The sequence below is a fragment of the Calliphora vicina genome, chromosome 1, assembly GCF_958450345.1.
Source record: "Calliphora vicina chromosome 1, idCalVici1.1, whole genome shotgun sequence".
Classification (NCBI taxonomy): Eukaryota; Metazoa; Arthropoda; class Insecta; order Diptera; family Calliphoridae; genus Calliphora; species Calliphora vicina.
The window spans coordinates 166,886,101-166,909,974 of NC_088780.1; the positions used below are offsets into that span (position 1 = coordinate 166,886,101).

At 29.8% G+C, this 23,874-nt stretch overlaps 1 protein-coding gene across 3 annotated transcripts in view; it reads right to left on the bottom strand.

Annotated features, from left to right (window-relative positions):
• Positions 1–1,969: 1,969 nt before the first annotated feature.
• Positions 1,970–23,874, bottom strand: part of mbc (myoblast city) — a 63,290-nt gene continuing 41,385 nt past the window's right edge. The window contains exons 3-19 of one of the 3 annotated variants that reach the window (XM_065498089.1): positions 17,838–17,994; positions 15,716–15,985; positions 14,705–15,649; positions 14,493–14,639; positions 13,951–14,441; positions 13,633–13,853; positions 13,438–13,567; positions 13,199–13,373; positions 10,110–10,223; positions 5,436–7,325; positions 5,098–5,371; positions 4,921–5,033; positions 4,734–4,849; positions 4,579–4,662; positions 4,155–4,230; positions 3,911–4,081; positions 1,970–3,563 (exon numbers count right to left, since the gene is read on the bottom strand). In XM_065498089.1, the coding sequence (XP_065354161.1) occupies positions 3,090–3,563; positions 3,911–4,081; positions 4,155–4,230; positions 4,579–4,662; positions 4,734–4,849; positions 4,921–5,033; positions 5,098–5,371; positions 5,436–7,325; positions 10,110–10,223; positions 13,199–13,373; positions 13,438–13,567; positions 13,633–13,853; positions 13,951–14,441; positions 14,493–14,639; positions 14,705–15,649; positions 15,716–15,985; positions 17,838–17,994 (5,848 nt within the window). In that variant the 3' untranslated portion in view covers positions 1,970–3,089. Of the gene's footprint in view, positions 3,564–3,910; positions 4,082–4,154; positions 4,231–4,255; positions 4,432–4,578; positions 4,663–4,733; positions 4,850–4,920; positions 5,034–5,097; positions 5,372–5,435; positions 7,326–10,109; positions 10,224–13,198; positions 13,374–13,437; positions 13,568–13,632; positions 13,854–13,950; positions 14,442–14,492; positions 14,640–14,704; positions 15,650–15,715; positions 15,986–17,837; positions 17,995–23,874 lie in introns of those variants that run through there. The other 2 variants (XM_065498090.1, XM_065498091.1) reach the window with 2 other exon arrangements.

A 23,874-nucleotide genomic window follows, 5' to 3' on the forward strand; every position in this document is an offset into this window, starting at 1 on the left:
TACATTTTAAAGTCATACACCCAATATTAATATTTTCCGCTTGATAGCGGATGACATATCTATGTCAATCTAACTTTTCTGCACTTTTATACAGAAATCTAAAAATGTGCATTATCAAACATTTCTAACATTGCTTTTTTTCCAAATTAATATTGAGAAAAACCAAATAGAAATTGAGAATTCAAAATTAATATTCAGAAAATGAAAATCATAGTTGAGAGTTTTCAATATTTAGCACTACCATGTCAAACTTTGGATGTAATCAGTTTATATTTTCATTTGATTTAAAAATTAACATAAATTTTGAATTTTTCCTCAATATTAACTTTTTTCTGAATGAATTTCTCATCTTCAATTTGTACTCGTATTTTTCAATATTTATTTGGATTTCTCATTTATTAAAAAATATGAAGCAGGGTAATTACTTTTTGCATTTTTTCTTGCGTATTAATTGTGATGCTAGTCATTTCTTTTAATAAAACTTCAAAGTTTTCAGATGTCAGTTTGTTGAGAATACCCCGTACCTTTTTCAAGACATCTTCAATATTGTCGTCATCACCTTTTTCATGTTTTGTCGTAGGTGAATTATTATTCGAATTATTGGATAAAAATTTTGGCTGCCAAGCATTTTCGCACTTTGACAATTTTATTTCTTCATTTAACGACAAGTTAATGCGTACAACCTGCATTTTTTTCTGCATTTGTTGCGTATTGCCACAAACACTAGCTGATCCTGGGGCTACTGATAGACCGGCAACATTAATATCACCAGTAGAGGCTGCATTATTGTGATGGCCATGGTGTTTTCTTGGTATGACATCACCAGTATCAGCTACACGTCGTTTGCCTGTTACAAATTCCAAATTTTGTACAACTTGTTGCGTTAAATGATGTCGAACTACAAATAGCTGCGAAATACAATCAAACTTTTGACAGGGTACAACTGGAGTTTTACGCGATTCGGGTAATGTGGCAAAAGCTTAAGCTCATCCAAAAAGTATCGAATCCGCCTGTAAATGTTAATGCAATTGTTAAAATATAAATTTAATGATAAATTCGAATAATAGTTTTTACCTTTCAAGTCGCTAATTTTATTAACAGAGCCAATAGTCTTTAAAATAGTAGCAGTGCAATTTTCATCATACTGTGTGGATGCTACAGGAATATACAATTTGTTATAATATTTTCTCATTAATTTATTATCGAATTAAAATTCTTACTACAGATGGATTTGTTTTGCTGCTGCTTTAATTTCTTTTGAATTTTTTTTTTTGCGTTTCGCTTTTTTAGTTTATTATTAATACTTTCTTTAAAACATTGGTAGGCAAAAAGAGGCATTTAATTTGTGTGCTCTTTTGGGTAAAAAATAAAATATCCACAACATCAAGAAACTGAATGAATTGTGTGTATTTTTACGCTCTATTACGCTCTTTTGTTCACATTCGGGTTGTTTGACGAAAATCATCGAAAAATAATAAAAATAAGCTATTAGCACCAATATTTCAAACTTTTAAACAAACGGTGCACAGGGGGCAATTAAAAAAGTGGAAATAAATCTGTAGCTTCTAAACGGATAGTCCGATTTTAATAAAAGTGAATGTTTTAAAGAAAAATTTCCATACGAAATTTGATTTTAACCTTATTTTCTTGATAAACGCAATATTTACAAAGTTACAGGTTTCAGTTTTTTGTAGAAATATAAGTGATCACAGATTAGAGGGTTTGAGTTTTTTTTGGCGATTTCTTCATGCAAAATAAGAAATAAGTGATCACACATTAACCTTATTTTGTCTAAAAACGAGCTATTTACAAAGTTGTATAGGGTTTAGTAAATACCCTTATATGTGTTTTTATTATTTCAAAAATATGGTAAATGTGGCCGTGTAAGGGTTTAGATGTTTAGATGTTAAAATAGTACATAATTATTACCTTTTATTCGATGATTATATTGAATATAAGTAAAACAACATTTTATTATGTTTTATATAGTAATTATATAAGTAGTTATGTATATTTTTTGTATGTATATAATATAAACATTAAATTTATTCTAAAAACTGCTTCTTAATAAAAAATTCTTGTATACACTTATAAAATCTTTGGCCATTTATTAAATAAAGATCCAAAATCATAAAACTAAACCAATAATAATAAAATAAACAAATACATACAATACGAATAAACTTTAAATTAAGAATAAGACACTTATAAACGTTAAACAAAATTGAATATAAGAAGATATTGCAGCATAAAAATGTGTATTAAAAGTTTAAGGATGACAAAGAATTGCATAAGTATTAAATTATAAATATAAATTTCGATAAAATTTATTATTGCCAATGAAGTGTGTTACTTTACGAATAAATAAATAAAAGTAAACAATATCAATTTATGTAAAGAAATGTTAGAATTATTTTAATGTTACTTTAAATAGTTTTGTTAAAATAATTGACATAATTTTGCATTAGATTTTGTTTGTGTTTGTGTTATTTAAAAAGATTAGAAAATGATTATAATAAGTTTGTTTTTCTTTTAATGTAAAACTTAATTTGTTGTGGCACTTACTTAAAATTAGTTAAACAGCAATATTTATTCAATATTTGTGCATAATTAATGTTAAACGAATACTGAGTTTTCTTTTCAGTACGATTTGTTTGTTTTTGTTAGTTTTTGGAAATATTTTCATTTTAAATATTAACTTAATTAAATTAAAGTTTTATTTGTTGGAAAATGACACAATATAAAATAATGTATAAGTAAATATAATTAAAATAAAGGAAGACATTTAATAGAAATTATGAATGTAAAATGTAATAATTTTGATTTTCTTTTTTTTTATAAAATTTTAATATCATTTAATTTTAAAAAATAGTTTTTCTTTTTGTTATTTTAATTAAAGAGTGAGCGTTCGACAAATTGTTTTTGTTTTGTTTCGTTTTTTTTAGTTTTAATGTTTTTTTGGCACTTGTTTACTTTATTTATTTCTTTTAATGTTTTTTTTTTTGTTAATTTATTTAGTATTATGGCTTAACTTTGGTCACTTTGTTTTTATATTAACTCGATTATTTTCCATTTTGAAACCTGAAAAACTATGGAATGTGTTTGCTATTCCTTGATGGCTTTGGTGGTGGCGTTGGCGGCCTTTTTTTGTCATCTAAAGCAGTCGATGTGATAATGAAATTTTTAGCTTCAACATATTCATATGATGTGTTGACAATACTGGTGGTAGTGGAACATGAGGTTGTTCTGGTAATCGTGCCAGTTGGACTCATTGCATTGCTCAACGAAAATGAACTGTTATTCCAATCCAAACTATAATTGAGACTTGAGAAATCGGTCGAGTCTCGTGTTTTGGCTGGTAGCGGTGGTGGTATGAGGTCTTCTTCCGATGTCGAGTCGGTGGTATCGACAGAATTGCGATTGCTACTTTCAGCGCCCGATAGTGATTGTGAATCGGCCGCAGAGAAACCCTTCATACTGGCTGTGGGTGTTGCTATGCTAGCTGGCCGTGATAAACGTCTCTCCTTTTCCTTTTCCGATCGTAATGGTCGTTTGGGTGTTAGCTACAAGATTATAAAGAGCAAAAGTGGTATATTTGCATTACAGAATCAAAATATTTTGAAAATAAATCTGCCACTTCTAACTGGCTGATCTGATTAACATGAAAATTCATATAGGCGTAGCAGAAGACTATTTTTGAACACGGTCCCAAAGTAGGCCACCTAAGATATGCACAATTTTTAAATGATTTTATTATATTCTTAAAGACCGGACGGACATAGCTATACTTTTTGGTTATACGACCAATATTTCGATATGTTACACAGGGAATGAGTGGGCATAAAAAGGATTCGGATTACATTTGATATTAAATGAAAAAGTATAACAAGTACTACATTAAAATTCTTACCTCTTCGGTGAGCACTTTTGGATCAGGTGTTTTAACAGATGACAATGATGTATTGGAAGCACTTATTATAGTTGTATTAGAATCTCTTTCAGGCGTAGATGTAATTGTACTCAATGGCGTTGTATACCACTGACTATTAGCAACTGGTAAACTTAGTGTTTCGCGATCCAACTAAAATAAAATTATAATAAAAAATTTAATGTTACAAAGCATCATTATTGGTGTTATAAAATGAATAACTAACCTTTTTAATTGATCTTCTTTTTGAGGGAGTTTTATCCTTGGTTTTACTCTTCGTGCTGGGCGAATGTCCTAAAGGTCTATTGTGTTACGAAAACAAACAACAACGAAAAAAACCAAACGAAAAGGAAACAAAAAAAGACACAACACATAAAGCAAAATTTTACAATGGTAGACAAGAGGAGCTTTAAAATTTTGAAATTAAAATTTTAAGAAACTGAAGGAAGAAAAGTTGTAACAAAGTTATAGAAAAAAAAAATTAGCACAGCTAAATTCTCAAACTGAAGAACACAAAAATTAAATTATTTACAAAAAACAAATGGAAATGATAGAAAAAAAATTAAATTATTAAAATGTTTTTCTCTTTGTTGCAACTGTATTGATAAACTTTAAAAATGAGGTGAAAAGATTTAAAATTTTACACGTACCTTGGATTAAATGCAAAGCCAAATGTGGATTTTATCGAATTCGTTTGTGGTCTCATGGAAGAGGTTGATTTTGATAGTCCACTACTACAATTAGAATTTGTAAGATTAATTAATAACAAAATCGAAATACTAATGCAATTCCAAGATTCACTTACTCTGATGAGCCCATGCTGGTTTCGGACAAGCGATTGTTGTTGTCAAACATGTTGGGTAAAAATGAATTGTTGCGACGCATTATAACTGAATCACGGTCAATCTTTAAATCGCAAGACTAGAAAAATAAAATAGAGAAATATATTTAATATCACATTAATAATTTGCATTGCTTTGATATGGACTTACTTTCTTTCCATATTTGGCTTCAACATTAGCTTGCATGTCGGCGAAACAACTTTCCATGCGTTCATGGAAAAGTTTCAAACTCTCGGGGGCCTTTTGCTTATGCAAAGAAATGGCTGAAATAGAAAAAATCAAATCAAATTCAAATAATTAATTTGACATCCTGACTTTTTTACATACCAATTTCCAATAAAGGTATTTGTGAAGCTATTAAATCCTTTAATTCATCCACCAACTCTTTATGATGGGGATGTTCTTCCAGATAATCGCTGGTGAGGAAGGCGTCTTCGTATTTACTGAAACCGCCCATGACAGCCGGATCCACAATACCATTGATTTTCATACTCAACTGATTGATGGGCACATTTTCATCATTCTTATGGGCAATAATTAAATCCCTGATATCTTTATTAGTAGATTTCATCGTCTCAACCGCCAATTCAATGGGAGTGATCTAAGGAAAAGTTAACTATTACATATTTCCTACTTTAAACATTGACTGCTCATCTTCCTCTTACCTTAAACGTTTTGGATTCAACCACTGGGAACCATCTAAGTATGCCCGGCAATGGAAACTGTGTCGTCAATACGGTACGCTCCAACCACAGATTTCTTACGCCGTCCGCATCACCACTGCCACTCTCGCGATACGGTCGTGAGTATTTGAACTTTTGTACATTGTTGTTGGTGAAATATTTAATTATTTCATTTGAGATGATTTTGTCATTAAACTTGGAACACGACTCATCCATTATGGGCTCAACTTTGTTAATTTGTATATATTGACCATCGCCTTGTCTCAAATCTTCTCCGGGAATTTCCAGAGTATGCATTAGTTCGGCCTGAGGATGTTGCACCAATATGCGCGTACTGAAATCACTCAATCTTTCATATTCCTTGCCACGATATATATAGGCCTTGTTTTGTAGAAATCTAGGGAAACCCAAACCATAGAAGCACACACGGAAATACTCCGAGGTGTGTCTTAGTTCCTTCAATATTTTCTCAAAGAACAAAGCCATTTTCTTGAGCAAATCGGCCAATTTGATGTAATCGTAAATTTCATTTTCATATTGCTGCACTAGAACCTTGCACATATCAATGGCACACTCCCACATTTTGCCCTTGTCAAAGTAATCGATGACCTCAAAGTATAGGGCCTCCTTTAACTCTCGATGAGTGCGACATTGTATGTGACGATGGGATCTGAGCAGGGGTGAAAGTTCAGTATCATTCCAATACAACAGTTCGGTGTGCAATTTCAAAGTAAAAGCAGCTTCAGTGTAATTTACAAATTCCATGTGCAAATCACACAATTTATACACATAGCGTATGTACATTTCTTTGCGATTTACCAAAGAATAGAATTGCAACAGTGAGAAAGTGCATGCCATACGATTTTCCTTACTTTCATCCTGTATGATACAACGGTACTCTAGCAGACGATCCATCAGTTTGGTAACCATGTTGACAAACTTGGTACCCTCGATGTTTAAAATATTATGAGCATTGCATTTCTCTAACAGTATTTCGGCAAATAACTCTTTATATTCGACATCTCCCTTGCCGGCTCCTATCAAAATGTCAAGTTTCTCAATCATTTCAGTTTCAAAATCATTAAAGTTGGCCTTATAGTGGGCATTATTGCGTTTGGTATCACCATAGCTGTCGTGTATTAGCTTAGAACTATAGTATTCACATTGCATCATATCAAAGAAGATGGGTATTGTGGCTTTCCTCAATTCCACTTCGGGTATCATGCTCATTTCCAATATTGGCTCTACCAATTGAGGCACAAATTTCGGCTTGTGTTCACCCAATTGGAACCACATTTTACGTATCTCTTGGGCCGTATCTTTGCGTATATCACGATAGCGGGCAAATATCACCTGGCGCTTATTGTCATTAAAGTCATTTAGCTGCAGTGGTGACTGAATCAAAAAAGCAATCGAACATTGGAAGAAATTCGACCAAACTTGTTTCTCGAACGGATCAAAGAAATGATCGACAATGACCACGGACAAATGTTGCAGAGAGCCCAGTATGACAGTGTTTTGATGCATGATCATATCCATCCAATCGCGTGGAAATACGGTCTTCTGGTGAGGCGAAACCAACTCTTCAAACACCAAAAGTATTTCAATGATAAAATCTTGCAATTCAAAGCGATTATTTAGATGTTTGACGAACGTCTCATAATGCGATGCATCCATACGTTGCAGTATGCCCAACATAATGGCAACTAAATTTCCAACCAATTGATTTTCGCGATCGAGCGCCTGCGACGTTTTGATGACGGTGCGCAATAGTATGAGCATTATGTCGCGTACATCGTTGTGCGTCTGACCGATGTCTTGACGGTAGAGAAGTTTAAGGATGTTGTTCATAATATTTATACATTCTGTGACCTGTGTGATGGGATTAAAGTATTTGAAATGAAATTGAAATATATTAATATATTGTTTTCTGGTCCATCTCTTTATTTCATTAGTAAGTAACGATACAAAAGAAATATAAACTCGAATTAAAATTCTGATCACCATTTTCATAGTGTCTAGCTATTTTTATACTGACAGTTTTAATACAAACATTATTTTAAGAGATACTATAACTATAGGCTAAGAAATAACCAGACATCGTGAAAATGGTTCTAAATATAATATTTTTTAGAAAGATTTTAAGTTTGGATTGATTAATTGCTTATTTTTTAAGTTTTCACGAAAGTTTAAACAACAAATAAATACTTAAATTAATTTAAATCGAACTGTTTTTTATTTGAATCGTTCATATTTTCAAACATAAACTATTTGTCCTGTAATAAATTTTAAAGAAATTATAGTAAATATAAATAAAAATTAAAATGAAAATACCTAAAAATCCTGCTTAATTTTTATACATGGTGTATTTTGAAAGCTAAAATTAAAGCACTTAATAAATAAAAGTTTGATTGCAGTAAAAAAAATAAGAAAAAAAAGTAGTGAAAAACACAAAGATTTTTAATTAATAAGTTACATAAATATTCTTAAACGACAAAAATATTGGATTAATTAACATATTTAAGACGCAACTATAATAGACATTGAATTTGATATTTAAATTTCGAAGATTTTTTTCGTTTTTTACAATCTAGTATATGGATGGTCTTTCACACTCATTACTTATAGAGTAAATGCAATTTTCTTTCTCGCTCTGTAAATCACGACTATAATAAAATTGTTTTAAACATCAAAATATCCATACGGTTCGATATTACTTATTTGACACCTATCATTAGTTGCATATCTGTATAATCTGTGGTGTTGTGGTTACAAATAAAAATAAAAATCTAAAAATTTGTGAAGACGTGTGCCTTGATGCGCTGTATCAAAAGCATTAAAAAATCAATTTTGAATTTGTTGGTTGTTACGGCCTGTTGCATTTCAGGTGACGATATATACGAGTATATTGACATTTTAAATGTTTGAAGGAATGCATATATTTTTATAAATATTTTAGTTTATTTTAATTAATTTTAGAAAATAGAAAAACTAGTGTGTTGGTGTTGTCATATAATCCAATCACTGTCGGAATCAGTTTTGAAATCTAGTGAAATCGAAAGTTATGGGCTTTATATTCGATCTAGAATTAAATTTTGTATCGATTAAACTAAAAATTACATTGAAATTTATAAGTCAAATGTAAATTTATTGTCGCTTTCAAAACCGATTTCGATAATAATTTGATTCTATGACAACCCTGAGTGTTTTTATTTGTTCTCCAACTTAAAAACGATCCAATTGTGTTCTTAGAATACAAGAAAAACTACCATACTATTCTTTTAGTGAAATTTAAAATTAGACTTAATCTGCAGCAAACAATGGGGCAGAAACAAAATATTTTGGAAATAAATTTGTCATTTCTAACTGGCGGATTCAATTGAAATGAAATTTCACATAGGTACTTAGAAATTCGCATTTTACATTAGATGGAGTATCTTTTGAACACATATATGTCATTTTGAAGCATAAATATCTGTCATTCACCAAAGCTTATTTATGGTGAATGTTCAACTTGCGAGAGATAGTTTGTTCGGTTCAGAAGTATTGATTTTGAAACGGAAGACAAAGATCGCTCAGGCCAGCTAAAAAAGTATTCCAACCAGGGGATAGCTTTAAAATAGAAAACGCCTATACTAATAGGGGTTTCCCTAGGCCTTCCCGAACTTAATAGTGGAATTTTTAAAATCCTAAAAAGGCCAACAGTTTAAGTTACTATGATGTATTTCAAATCATTCATATTATTTTTTTTTACCAACCCCTAACCAAAACCAAATGTGGCTTTTATGGACAATTAAATTAAAAAAAAACAAAAATAGAAAATTTATTGTTTATCTTTTGGAAAAAGCGGGATTTTCTTTTCCTAAATCGTAGTTTTATTTCCATATGGTATCAAAAGGTATATGGACCTTTTATTGAAAACAACATGTGTTACTACTAATGTGTTCGCCGATTTCACAAACTTTATTTAAATTTTTGAAATTCGGAGACAATATTACTCTGAATTCCATAGATTTTTAGTCAAAAAACCACATAAAAGGGGTCCCTCCCTCCTTTAATCCATCTTATGTCGAAATTACGGATTTGTTCTAAAATCCAAAAATATTTTATAAAAGCCTGGAATCATAAAAATTGCAATTTTTGTTTTTTTTAGTATTTTTCGGAATTCTGGGATTATTTTTCCACAATATTCTTTAATTTTTATATATTAACTATTTGGAATTACATATTGATGTATCATATTCTATTAGCAGAATTTCCACATGATGTAATAATAAATGTTTGAACATTTGTTGTGACTGAATGTGTTTGAGTTTCTTTTCCATAAATAAAGCTGATATTTAGCCTTTGTTTCCTACTTAAGCACATGATGAGTGGTTGTATTTTAAACACAATTCAAAAGTGTAACTACTTGAACATAAAACAATAAAAAATAATAATATTATAATAATTAAACGATATAAATTTTAAAATAATTGTTGGCTCCACCATTAGTGTATGCATTTGTGTGGAAGCAATTTACTATTCTAATATGTATGTTCTAATAATAAGTATTGAGAATGTTTAACGGTTTCAACTAAAACTTATGAATTTAAAGCTCAATGATGGTTGTTTATCCTAAATTATGAGGAATTTTGTCTAATGATTTGCGTTTACCTTTTGTTTGGCTGTTGTTTCACGTGTATGCAGTTGAGATTTTAATTGTCCAAGAACTTTAGCTGCTTTCGAAAGATTTTTTTCTTGTTGCCTTATATCAGATTTGGTATCTCCCTAAGTAGGTTTTTTGTATGATTGTATATGGTTTTCAATTATTAACAAAACGAAAAACGATTTATTTTGTTTAAATTTGAGTGTGATTGACAAAAAACAAAAAAAAAAAACAAAGTTTATGTAAATGATGGGAGAAGTTGGCGGTTTTGTTTTTTGTATAAAACAAAAAAACCATTTGAACCATTTTGTAAACAAAATAATTACTTTGTGTGAAATGTGCTCAATATAACAATGAATACCAGAAGTTAGAAAATAAGACATTATTATTTAAAGAACAAAATAATAATTAGCAACGAAAAAAAGTAAAATAAAAAAAGACACAAAATTAAAAATTTAAAAAAAAAATACTAACAAAGATAAATAGTGTTGAAAGTGGTGTCGGTGGTGGTTTGTTGGGTGAACACATTCAAATAATGGTGTAAGTGATGGTGGTGAAGTGTGGTAAGATCACAAGAAATATTATGAAACGCATTTAAATTGTATTAAAAACAAAATGTAAAGAATTACTTTCTCCTGGGAGACTTTAAAAAAGTACACAAATTAATAACAGCTAATTAATTTCAAAGAATGAGTAAATGAATAAATGAATGTGGATGAGGTGATGAACAAGTGTATGAAATTACATTATGTGTAGTGATTATGAATGTTTTTTTTTTTTTTTTAGATAATTATATGTAAATGAATAGCAATTATATAAATAGTTTATTCAAATGATTAAAAAAGAATAGTCCATAATGAAAAAAAAAAAATTAAAAATCCTAAGAAAACAGCGTGCATACACAAGTATTTGACTAACTAAATAAGATTCTGTCGCTAAAACTGTAACTAAACATTGATTTAGATACTATGTATTTCTTTAATAACAAAATAAAACGGAGATATATGTATATAGTTTGTAAGAAATGTAAATAAGTTAAAATACAATTATAAAATTACACTTTTTATTGAAGAAAAAACAATAAAAACGATTAATTTTTATTTCTAATTACATACTTATATCAACTACATAAATTTATTGTACAGACTTTTAAAAAATCTATTTTACAAATCTTAATATCAAAATAACTTTAGACGTCTTGCCGTATATTAAGAGCTTATTAACATTGAGCATTAATTGCAGAAATTTCATTTATATTTTCTTTTTTTTTAAATTGCTTTGTGTGCCTTGCAACTTTTAATATTAATATTTGACAATTAACAACAATTCACAAGCAAGCCATGCGACATCGTGTAAGTTTTCCTACCCCATTTGCTTAAGCTGCCCACACAGGGGTGATATGTGAGTGCGATTTGTTCGTGTTCGACTTGTTAATGGGGCTGTGTGCGCACAAAATAACAAGTAATTGAAAATTCAATCACACATCAGGCGAACAAATCATTCCGTGTGTGGCCAGCTTTATCTAAACTTCTAGTAGCCAACAAACTAAAAAGTTGCTGCGATTTATCGCACGAAAAGTTGCCATTGTAATTAGGCTCTAACAAGCTCGTTCAATGTTGAATGATTCAATTGCCCAATATTGTAGTGTTTCGTATTTGGATTTACAACGATACAACAATACAATTGCCCAATTCACAATTGCTGTCGTAGAGTTGTATCGTTGTATGTCGTAATTTTTTTATTAATGATTTGTTTTTGTTTCGAAAAATTTGTTTGAAAAATATTTATGACATACAATGCTACAACACTACGACATCAATTGTGAATTGGGCAAATATATATTGTGGTGATATGCAATGGATTTGAATTACTGAAATATGTAATAATTCGATGGCAATTTAATTCTATAAATAATGGATTCTCAAAGGAATGAATTCCTCATTACAACAACATTGACTAAAATGTAGTTTGTTGTTGCATTAACTAGGATATAAATATAAAGAGAACTTGTTAAAAGTCTGCACATAAATAGTTAAGTTCTTGTTAAATAAATATGTTGTTGTAGAATATGGGACAAAACATAGATAAATATGATAAACATATACACAGTTTATATTAAAAAACATAAAAATAACATGCTTAATTTCTAATGGACATAAACATAACAACACTGGCATGCTCAAGTAAATAATAATAAAAAAATACATTAAAAAATACATCAAGTTTGCAGTATTGAAAAAACATTGCTCACAACTATATTCAATTAAAATCAACTAAACTTTTTTTCATCTCCATTTCCGAATTTAATGTATTTATAGGCTGCTGAACTTATTAATTAAGTCCACATTTTGTATATTTGACTATCTTGATTTTCTAAAAATGGCATCATGATATTAGCCCTTGGAAAAGTAAATTGATGCAAAAGAAATTTAAATTAATTTCCTTTTCTGAATGATTGCATACGAAGGATTATGGATAAATCTGTACACACGCAAATTCACGTTAGTTATATGGTAAGAGAAAATGAAAAATGTTTTTGTAATTTTTGAATTATTTTTTTCGATTTTAGAAAATTTAACAGTATATAATAAATTGATGGCAAAAATGTTGGTTGTTTTTAACAACTTTTTAATTAATATACATATTTGTTTAGTTCCCTTTTAATTAGCATATGAAAACATATAGAAATGACATCAATTTAGAAATAGGCGATAATTGTTTATGTAATTAAGATTTTAATTCAAGAGTTAAAAAAGTGATAAATTAGTTCAAATTTATTTTCTATGATTGTTAAAAAATTAAGAATATTTAGAAAGCAGCCCATAAAAAACAAGTGTACATAGTAATGATTGTTTGTGTTCTCTCAACTCAATTGTGAAAAACGAATAGTTGATGATAATTTATTTCGTCAGAGTAGTAAGTAGTAGTAGTATTAAAGAAAAGTATGACAATGTTTTTCATATATGGCAAACGTTAGCAAACAATTAGATATTAATACAAACAAAAAAAAAACGAAAAAATTATTTAATAAATAAACAATTAATAAAAAAAGGAAACAAATAATAAGTTAAATATAACATAATTATGATTGACTTACCTCCTCCTTACTTTCCAGACGATCCTTAATGTGATTGCAAAAGACTGGCAGTAAAATAGCACGACATTCGGGTAAATAGAACAATTTCGCATCCACAAAATCCTTAATGCAACCCATTTTCGATTGGGTTAAACGGCGGGGAGGAAATTGTTTTAATATATTCACAATAACAATGCTGAAAACAAGATTATTACAATTCATGAATTTTTTTTTTTAAAAATTTAATTCTAAGTACTCACCTTAAGCGCACTGGATCAAACACTTGCATTAAATCAGTGGCTATAATGTGTAGATTTTTTAATAAAGCTCCTTCTGATTTCAAAAGATCCGTGGGACAAGCTATCATCTTGATAAACATTTCCAAAAGTTCTAAAATGCAACATAAAATATGTGAGATAAATTCATTAAAATCTAAAAAGAACTTTAAAGCTTACCATGCAATTTATTGGCAAAATCATCATAATCTGAATTATCATTTATGGCTGAGAACAGGATGCGTGATCTTATGATAAATTTCATAACATAGTGTAAGTATCTGGTGGTCTTATAAAGACGTTTAACTTCAATACGTTCATCAATTTCTATGCCATCTGCAGACTTTTCTTTGGGTTCAATAGCTTCTTTAATATTCCTTTGTAAGACATCAATAAGTTTGCTTTATTTTTTAAGAAAGAAAGAAATGAACATTAATTAATCTACAGACGTCTAGTGTAGTGTCACAATAATAATAATAATGATAATAAAAAACTTACGCATAAGCCAGTGTAGCAGAGAAACTTTCATTTATATAGACATCCAAAACTGTTAGAAAATGTTGATACTTCAAGTCCGATACAGTTTCTATGAGGTGTATAATACTCATGAAAACCAATTGATCATACTTCGCTGGATCATCATTTTCCACTAAAATATTAAATAATGCATCCAAGATGTCTTGTAAAAACTTCACAACCTCTTCGCCAGGTACATTAGACAAAGCATTTAATGAATCCTCCAAACATTCTTTGTGGGCTGACCAATTTAATAGACCCAAAAGTATAACACTTTGGGTGAGCTTTGTACTGCAAAGATTAACACCTATAACCAATTGATCTTTGGGCAGTAACGACAGGCCGGTTACTGAGGGTTTGGTGCCTTGCAGTTCACTAATAGTTGAAGGTAATTCCATGTGTAAATTGTTGGAATTTGTTTTATCCAGTTTTTTATGATCAATTTTGTATACAGCCAAATTATGTTGTCCTTGCTGTAAGGAAACAAATTAATAAACATTTAAATAAAGATATAAATAACATACCGTGATAGTGGTGCCATTATCTTGCATCAACTTTATGTAGGCCAGACCAAAAGGCTTTTCTGATTTATCTTTTTGTTCATTAGAACTGCGATGTTTAAATAGGAATTTTAAATGACACTGTTTAAATTCATCTATGGGGACATGTATCTAAACAAAAAAAAAACACAAAATTAGCAATTTTTCAAACAATTTAAACTGTTTCCTAGCTTTACCTTGAACGTTTCCAGCCATTTGGGTTTGTCGTCGTGATAATAAACCACAGACTTGTATTCATCGATAGGCGACAGACCAGAGCCAATACTCATTACCCCTGGTACCATTTGACCCTGTTCATTGCAAACCGTTATTGTGACTTCAACATTCTTTTCCGAAGTCTTAGCTATGCGTGCAAATTCCCCAGAGCATAGGGTTAAATACAAATCATTACGCACATCTCCGGGCAATATGACTTCCGGAAAACCCATTTTACGAGCTATGGGTACATTTGTATGCAAAAGACGGGGAAATTCTTCTTTGATCTGTTTAATGTCACCCTGCAACACTTCTACCGTAACACACATGCGGGAATCTATTTTTCCTATATCCTTGTTGGCTATTAACTTTCTTAATGTACCATCTAAACTATCCTTTTCGCACAGTATAAAGGGCATATCCAAGTTACCTTTGAAATCTTCTGGTTTGTTAATGATGGGAGTAAGATCCTTGTAAGCCACGCCAAACGGTCTTCTCATTATGTACTCGGAGCCACTAAACGAGCCACTAGAACTTATCGACAGCTGTGAGTGTTTTTTGCTGGCTGCCGTCAACATGGTATTTGTAATGCTGGTACGTTTCGAATCGTTCTCCTTCATTTCCATCGAACCGATGCGCACGGCATAGCAAACCAAATACATTTTCGGTATACTAACATCATTCTTACTGAGATCGGTGAAGAGTACACGATTATTATCGAATTGGTCAATGTCCCTGGCAATGCCAGTGCGCGACCATTTGACTACATAATTCTCGCTAATGGGACGATGCGATTCACCATCAAATAAAGTAAATATTAAGTCGGAATCTTCCTGGAATTTGCATACAAATGCATTGACATGCAATAGTATATTATGGGAGAAATTCTTATAGGGTTTAGGACCTAAATGTTGTGTTTGAGGGCGCTAAAATTAAAAATTATATAAAAATCTAGTGGTGCCATGATTTGTGTACAAATATCAAATACTTACACTAGCTTTTATGATGCGGCTAACCGCATTCATATGATGTTCATACAATTCTGTGGTGCATATCGTATTCGTAGCCAATATATCACCACTTTCATCGCGCACCACCATATCCAAGCCCAACAGGTTGTTGCCGGTGTCTATTTGTGAGGTGGCCATCAATTTGACGGTACGCATTTCATCAACGGGCAAGTTGCCCGATATTAACAAAGCACGATTGTTATTTAAACTATTCATTTTTGCGCGTATTGTATGGAAATCGGGATGATTGTCCTATTTCAATTAGAAAATTATAATAGATGTAAGAATTGCAAATATTTCAAAAAATTAACAGAATTGACAGTTTTACATAAATGAAATTATAGTAAAGTTTAATTAAATACTACACCATTTCCCTGATGTTTAATAAAGACAATGCAGAAGACAGGGTTTCGAATTAATTTTTTAATTAATTAATTCAATTTGAGCTTAATTCACTCAAATCTTAATTTGCAATTAATTCATTTCATATTCATTCCCAGAATCGAATTATTTTTGCTCCATTCAAACAAATGCTTTTATTTAAATGAAAATCTTTCATTGTTGAATTCATTCAACCTTTGAATGTTTAAATTTTTGTTAATTCAAATCGAATTCAAATATTTATTATACTTCCTTCAATTTGTTTTTTATGATTTACTAAATGAATTGAATAAAGTTGATTTATCCCAGGAAAAACTGTATTAGTTTCACAACTAGTTCTAGAATGCATATAGCTCATTCTAGTTTGGCGTTGCGACAAATGATTAATGTTTGAAATTCTCACCTTCGGAACAAGTTCTATGGAATCCTTATGAAACCAGTACCCCTTCTTGGAAAGGTTCTGGAACCAGTTCTCTAATCAATGATTTTTGTTTGAAATTGTCACTATAGGAACTTACTAACACACCTTCCTAAGAAGGTTTTTCAATTCGAAATTGAAGTTAAGGAAATTTTTTTTTTATTAAATTACAAAAAAATATTTTAAAATGCTGGATTATCGATTTTTGGATATATCGTTTTTGGATGGATCGTTTTTATAAATGCCCACGATTAATCCTCTTAAAAATATTTTGAAAAATAATTGATTTCCATTTTTGTTCATCATTATTAAAAAACAAAGCTTTACATTTAATTTTTTTTTTTTTTTTGACGAATCAAATTTAATTTTTTCCAAAACAAAATTCAAAATTTCTTTAATGGTTCGATGAAGAACTAGTCTTGAACCAATGTATAACTAGTTCCTATTAAACTCTATATAATTTCTTAAGATTCACAACATTGTTTTTCAGAAAGGGTTTTAGAAATGGTTGCGATAGTTCTAATAACCTGAATTGGTTCAGGTTATAGTCGTTCTAGAACTAGTGATTTGGAAAAAATTCTGAAAATTGTACTGGGATTCAATAAATTTTATTAAGCTATTTTGTAAGACCGCTTTCACATTAGACATTTTAGTTGAGGTAAAGTCGGGTTAAGGAGAAGAAATGTTATCATGTTGTTTTGTTGTTGGGTAAGAGACTTGCGGGGTCTCTGGATTTGAATTAAAGAAAACTTGAATGATTCAAAAAAGAGTTAATTCTTTAAATAAAGAACTCTTAAAGGAATGAAGTCAATACGTTTGGAGTACTAAGGAATTAAGGCAACGAATTAATTCGTGTTAAATGTTTTAATGTATGCAATTTTAAAGAGACTATATTAAATTTGAACTTGTTAATTTCATTAAGAATTAATTCTTTCGAATTTTTACCAGATCTAGATAACCACAGTATAGATAGAACACTTTTGGTATATAAACTATCAAGTTGCTTTCTTTATCCATTATTTTTAGCATAAAATTTAGTGGTGTAGTGGTATGTTCCAAAAATATTTATATGCCACTTAATATTGAATGAATAGTAAATCATCATTCTACTTCAAATTCAATTTATCCACACAAACAATAAAACTGCTGTTTTCCCATTTCAAAACATGTTGCGATGGACCAACCAGATGTGGTTGAATTGTATATTTTGATGAATGAATGAATGTTTATTTTTGCCTTTACAATGAGTGATGAGAGTGTTGTGTAGTGTTTGAATTGAATTGAATTAAAAATATTGTTACTTACCAGAAAATATTGTTTCAATATACTGCCCCATTCTAGTAAAACTTTTGTTATTTCCTCTACAATTTCAGTGCGTTGTATACAATATTCATCATTGATGATTTTATAATCGCACAAATGAATGTATGTTTTGGGAAATATGCCACGTTGTTCTTTATGTCTGCAATAAAACACAAAATAAAAATATAATAAAACATTGTTAAACATTAATGATGAAATGTGTAATATCAATTAAACTTAAATAAACAATGAAATATGATCACAGACAAGAAGAAAGAGTAGATCTTAAGGCCTGAGAATTTTTAAACTTTCAGAATGTTGCAACATTTTTTGTCCAAGTGTTAGATGGAAGACGACAATTCGACACAGTTTTATTTGTGGGAGAGAGTGTAAGCAAGTAAATATTTAAAACAAAAATACATTATTGCATGGCGACAAGAGAAATATTACTTCGAATGACAACTAATGTCAACCAAACACATATTAATTGACCTTCAATTAAACCCATTTTTTTTTCATTTGTATAGTATTTTGTTAATTGAAAACTAATTGTGAATGATTTCCAGTTAGAAAAAAAGTAAATTTATACAAATGAATAGAAAAAAAATGACAAAAGAAGTCGATTAAATATAAAAATTTGACAAGCTCTTTAAATTATTTCGGGGGTCATAAGTTGTCATCTATCAAAATATCACACAAATTTCAAGGAAAAATAATTTGACAACTTATTTAAATAAATGATATATAAAATGTTAAAAAGATAAATTGTCATTTCCAAAGAATTTTAAGCAACTCATTTAAATGTATTCTAAATATACATAATTGATCATAATCGATTAAAAATATTGAATATTCTTTCTAAATTCAGGTTTGTTAAAAAAACAACTAAGAGCTAGTTTCTTACTTGTCAGTTAAATGTAGCTTAACACGCTGCACAGTGGTATGAGAAAAAAAAGAGGGAAATAAATCTGTAACTTCTAAACGCTTAATCCGAATGAAATTTCACATGCGCAAAGAGGAAGTGTTGAAAAAAGTACTTTTATTCTTTTTAAGTTATCTTAAAAATTTCTAAGAGGATGTATAATTAATTTGTACTTTTTGAAAAACTAACTTTACATCATATTTTAAATGAAAAAAAAAATTGATAATTTTTGATAACGAGTGGTCTATTTTTTATGTAAAATTCAACTTTAGGGCAAAAATTCTCAAATCGCATAGTCGATATCAAAATATAGAAACCTATTTTAGATGGCCCAATATGTTCTTAATTATTTTGTAAAGGTTTCCAATAACCCCGCCCCTGGTATGGATATTATAGCCAAAAAACGAAAAAATCCCATTTTTGGGATTTTTCAAGATTTTTTTGGGAATTGCGGGATACTTGATAACAAATTTCAAAATTTGTTTTTATTTTTCCATTTTAAATAGAAAAATCTACATAACTGTGAAATTTCATTAAAAAATATTCATAAATAAAAATTTTATTTCAATTTGAAAAATTTGTATCTATGCAAAATTCAATAAAAAGCTTTTTTTGTTATATTTTTCAAAAAAGTATTCCATGAATTTTTTAATTGTCAAAAGTTATATACATTTTTGAAAAGTAGACAAAATCCTCTATCCATTGATATATAACATGTCTACCTTATGTTTTTTACGTGTCAAATAAATTAGGGAAAACTAAACAACTCGCTGAGAATTTACCTAACATAGAAATTCATAAAAAAGCATGTTGCCTACATTATAACATTTTTATGAATGTAAATAACAGTGCTAGGTAAATTCTCAGCGAGTTTCCTTCTGGGCTCGGAAAATACTTTGGGGATAAATAGGGAACACATCAAGGTTTCTAAAGCTGCTTTCCACATATTGATCCGAGTGTTGAGATTTTAGAACATGTGGCCCAAAGTGGAAAAGTTGATAAAAAATAGGTCACATTCCGAAGGGCGTAGGTGCGACATATTGGAAAAATATGACATGCTTTTTATACTAAAATATTATCCGTAAAGATACCTTAGAGAAAAACATAAACTTGTTATATGTTCTTAAAGAAAGTTAATTTTTAATAAAAAAAAAGAGTTAAGACACCTTTTCGCCCAATTTTGAAATCGGATAGGAAACAAAAAATTCCACGTGTTCAAAAATTTTACATGTCCAAGGTGCCCTACTTTGAGCACCCATCGCAGCCCCTGGATCATTTGTAGGGCCCATTTTAATAACTTAAACTCGAATACTCCTGGGCTACGCACACGAAATTTTATCCCGATTGGACCAGCCGTTAAGAAATGCCAGATTTATTTCCAAAAAATTTTGATTCTGCCCCAATGTGCAATATTCATTAAAACTCAATTTTTAGTTGTTACGCCCTTATGCATTTCAGCTGACGATATGAAATGTCTTATTATGCATATGTATATTAAACCTAAGCATTATTTTTTGCTACCACTTAAATAAAGGCTAAGCTTGATAAACACTATTACATCTCTGCACCATCAATTTCAATGGTAAAAAAGTAGTTTACTGAATTTCGTTGTGGTCGTACATGGACGGAATTTGTCGAACGTTCTGGACGCCCAATTGAGGTCTCTACACCCGAAACAATAGAAAAAAATCACGATATGGTGTTGGCCGATCGAAGAGTGCGAGGGATTGTGGAAGCCTCACAAATTATGAATGATCTCTTGGGTATGTGAAATGCTTTCCGCACAATAGCTGCCGCGTCTGCTCACATGAATTAGGCAACGAAATGCTGCCTCTTACGCCCTATTCTCCGGATTTAGTCCCGAGTGACTATTTCTTGTTTCCAAACCTGAAGAAATGTCTCGGCGGCACGAGGTTTGACTCCATCGATGAAATCATCTCACTAAACAAACTCCTATTTTGATGACCTCGATAAATCTTATTTTGGAAGGTATACGAAAATTGGAGAAACTTTGGACAAAGTGCAGGAGACTATATTGAAAAATAAAATAATTTTGTATCCAAAAACCTGTGTTTCATTCAAAAAGGCACGGACTTTTTGACCCATCCTCGTACCTTACATTTGACATACATAGTATTTAAACCTTTTTTTGTATTCCCAACTTTAATTTTTGCATTGCAATTATGCAAATGAATTTTCGCCATTAAATAAGTTTTAGCTCCATTTTCTCAATCTCTGGTTATCGTTGTTCGTAACGATAACTTCCAATTAATATAATTTTTGTATGAGAACTGTCAGTATATCGTAACGATAAAAAATAACTAGAGATTGAGAAAATGGGACTTAAACTGTCAATGTATTACTTTGTCCAATCATTTAAATACCTTGGTTTACACATAAACTGAAAAGTTTATTAAACTCTTTTAATACATTTATTATTGTTTCCAGACAAATAATATTTATGTGAATAAAAAGCATTAAAATTAACCTTAACCTCACTTAACATAAAGCATGAATTATTCTCGTGAGAGTAATACATATTTTCATTAAATGCTTATCAACAAAAATAAATAAATACAAAATATTAATAAAAACAATTTTTAAAAAAATGGAATATTTACTTAAATCAATAAATTAAAGTTAATGTATTCTGTTATTGATTTAAAAGTATAATTAAAAATTAAATGTGAATACAATACTAAAGTTCTTATATTTGAATGTGGTACAATTATAATAAGTATTTATATGTTTGTATATAGAAATTCCCATTAAAAACTCATAAATGCAAAGAATTTTATGCTTCAGTTGTAAAAGTAATCGGGCTCTAAATCTGAAAAATTTTAACTGAAAGTCGAACAAAACTAAAATGTAAAAAAAGAATACTCAAACCAGTCGTGAGAGAAATAAAATCAAGAAAATTAAACAAAAATAAAAAAGCAGCAACAATTGTTATCAGCTTGAAAAAATATATAAATATTTTTAAGAGTATTTTTTTTCATTAATATTAAAATAAAAAGAAATTCATCAACACAGAAGGTTAAAACTGTAACAAGAGAAAAAAAGACAGAAACAAATATAATTTATGGGTCAGCAAAAATATGGAAAAGGTCAGTTTATTTGTTTGTATGATTATTATTATTATTTTAAGTATGTGAGAGTTTTTAAACAAACAAATAAATAGATTGTTGGAAACATTAAATATGTATGCATGTGTGCAATAAAAAAATCCATAAAATTCTTGCGTCTTTTGATTTAATATTTTATTTATTTACAAAGGCCAGGCAGACAAACCAACATAAAGGAGAAGCTTCTGTGTTACTGTTAAGTATTGACGACTACTATTCACAAAAATCCCAAGGAACTGATAAAGAATTTATGTTAAATCTTACACAACAATTGACTAAAACCACAGATAGACAGACAAACAGACCAACTGACTGACAATATCAAGGGTCAACAATGATGATTGTATGTATGCACATTGTGTGATTTATTCTCAGATACAAGCAAACAAACAAATACAACAAACAAACTCATAGATACTAATCCCTCCATCGATTCCCTTTACTCACTTACACTAACTAAGAAAGTCAACAAAACAAAATGGTCACTAAAACTAAAATACTGATAAAAATATTTTATGCCATAAAGAATGATAAAACTGTAAAAGTATAAAATGTCTTTATAATCAGATCAGGCATGGAAAGTTAATATGTTGAAATAGTACTTAACCTCAATGGAAAATGTACCGATTTCTGGACTAGCCAAATTCTAAAAAGTTTTATGATAAGGAGTGAGATTGAAAAAATCTTAACATAAATAAATGTCAATAAAAAATAAATGTGATTGGAATTATTATTACAATTTTTGTTAAAGCTGGCTTTATTTTAAAACAAAACTTTTATATTTCACATATATTCAAATAAATAAAAATATTTTTCAATGAATGAATACGAAATTTAAAATAATAGTCAACTTTATGGACTTAAAATCGATTTTAAGGCTTTTGTGGTTAGGCTGATTAATTTAATAGTTCTAATCACTAGTGATGAATTTTTGATCCTTTTTCGGAGCTTTTAGTCACTTTGTTCGGACAGGTAGTCCATCTCCGTTTAAAATCTTCCACACTTTTGGACAACTTTTTTGAGCTCTTCAATTCTCTTTTAACAAGATCCCAATATCTCTCCACTGCACAGTGGGACAGAATCAAATTTTTTAGAACATATATCTGACATTTCTAAACGACTGGTCCAATCGGGTTAAAATTTGACATGGGCGTAGCCAAGGATTATTCGATTTTAAGTAATTAAAATGGGCGCTACAAATGATCCAGGGGCGGCGCTATGTAGGGGCTCAAAGTAGGGTACCTTCGACATGTAAACTTTTTATACACGTGCAATTTTTTTGTTTCCCATCCGATATAAAAGATTTTTATATTTTTGGAAAGTGCTTGGTCTTAAAAAAACATGCTTGTGTATGCTATTTCTCTCTTATAATTTCCGAATTATAGGCATTTCAAAATTGAAATTTTAAAATGTTGCCATACCTTGGTCCGCTTCGGACTTATGGACCGTATGGACTCGAATTTCTTTTGTTAGTAAGACAACTAAATTAAGAATAACATACAAACGATTTCAGAGCAATATCAATTATGGATCCAAAAATAAACGATTTTCAATTTAAATATTCAAAATAATAGTTGATTTTTGCTATTTTTTGGGCGAAAAGGTGTCTTAAATCTTTTTTTTGTTAAAAATAAACTTTCTTTAAGAACATATAACAATATTATATTTTTCTGTAAGGTATCTTTAAGAAGAACATTTTGGTATAAAAAACATGTCCTATTTTTCTAGTATGTCGCCCTTCGGAAAGTGGCATATTTTTTTTTATCAAAATTTCAACTTTGGGTCACATGTTCTAAAATCCAAAAACTGGGATCAAAAAACGGATAGCAGTTTTAGAAACCTTGACGAGTTCCCTATTTATTCCCAAAGTATTTTCTCAGACCAGAAGGAAATGTGGATCCCATGGGCAAAATTGTAAAAAAATACCATTTTTGGGATTCTCGCTCCAATTTTTAGGAATTGCGGGATTGCCTTTGACCTTTTGACAAGTTTT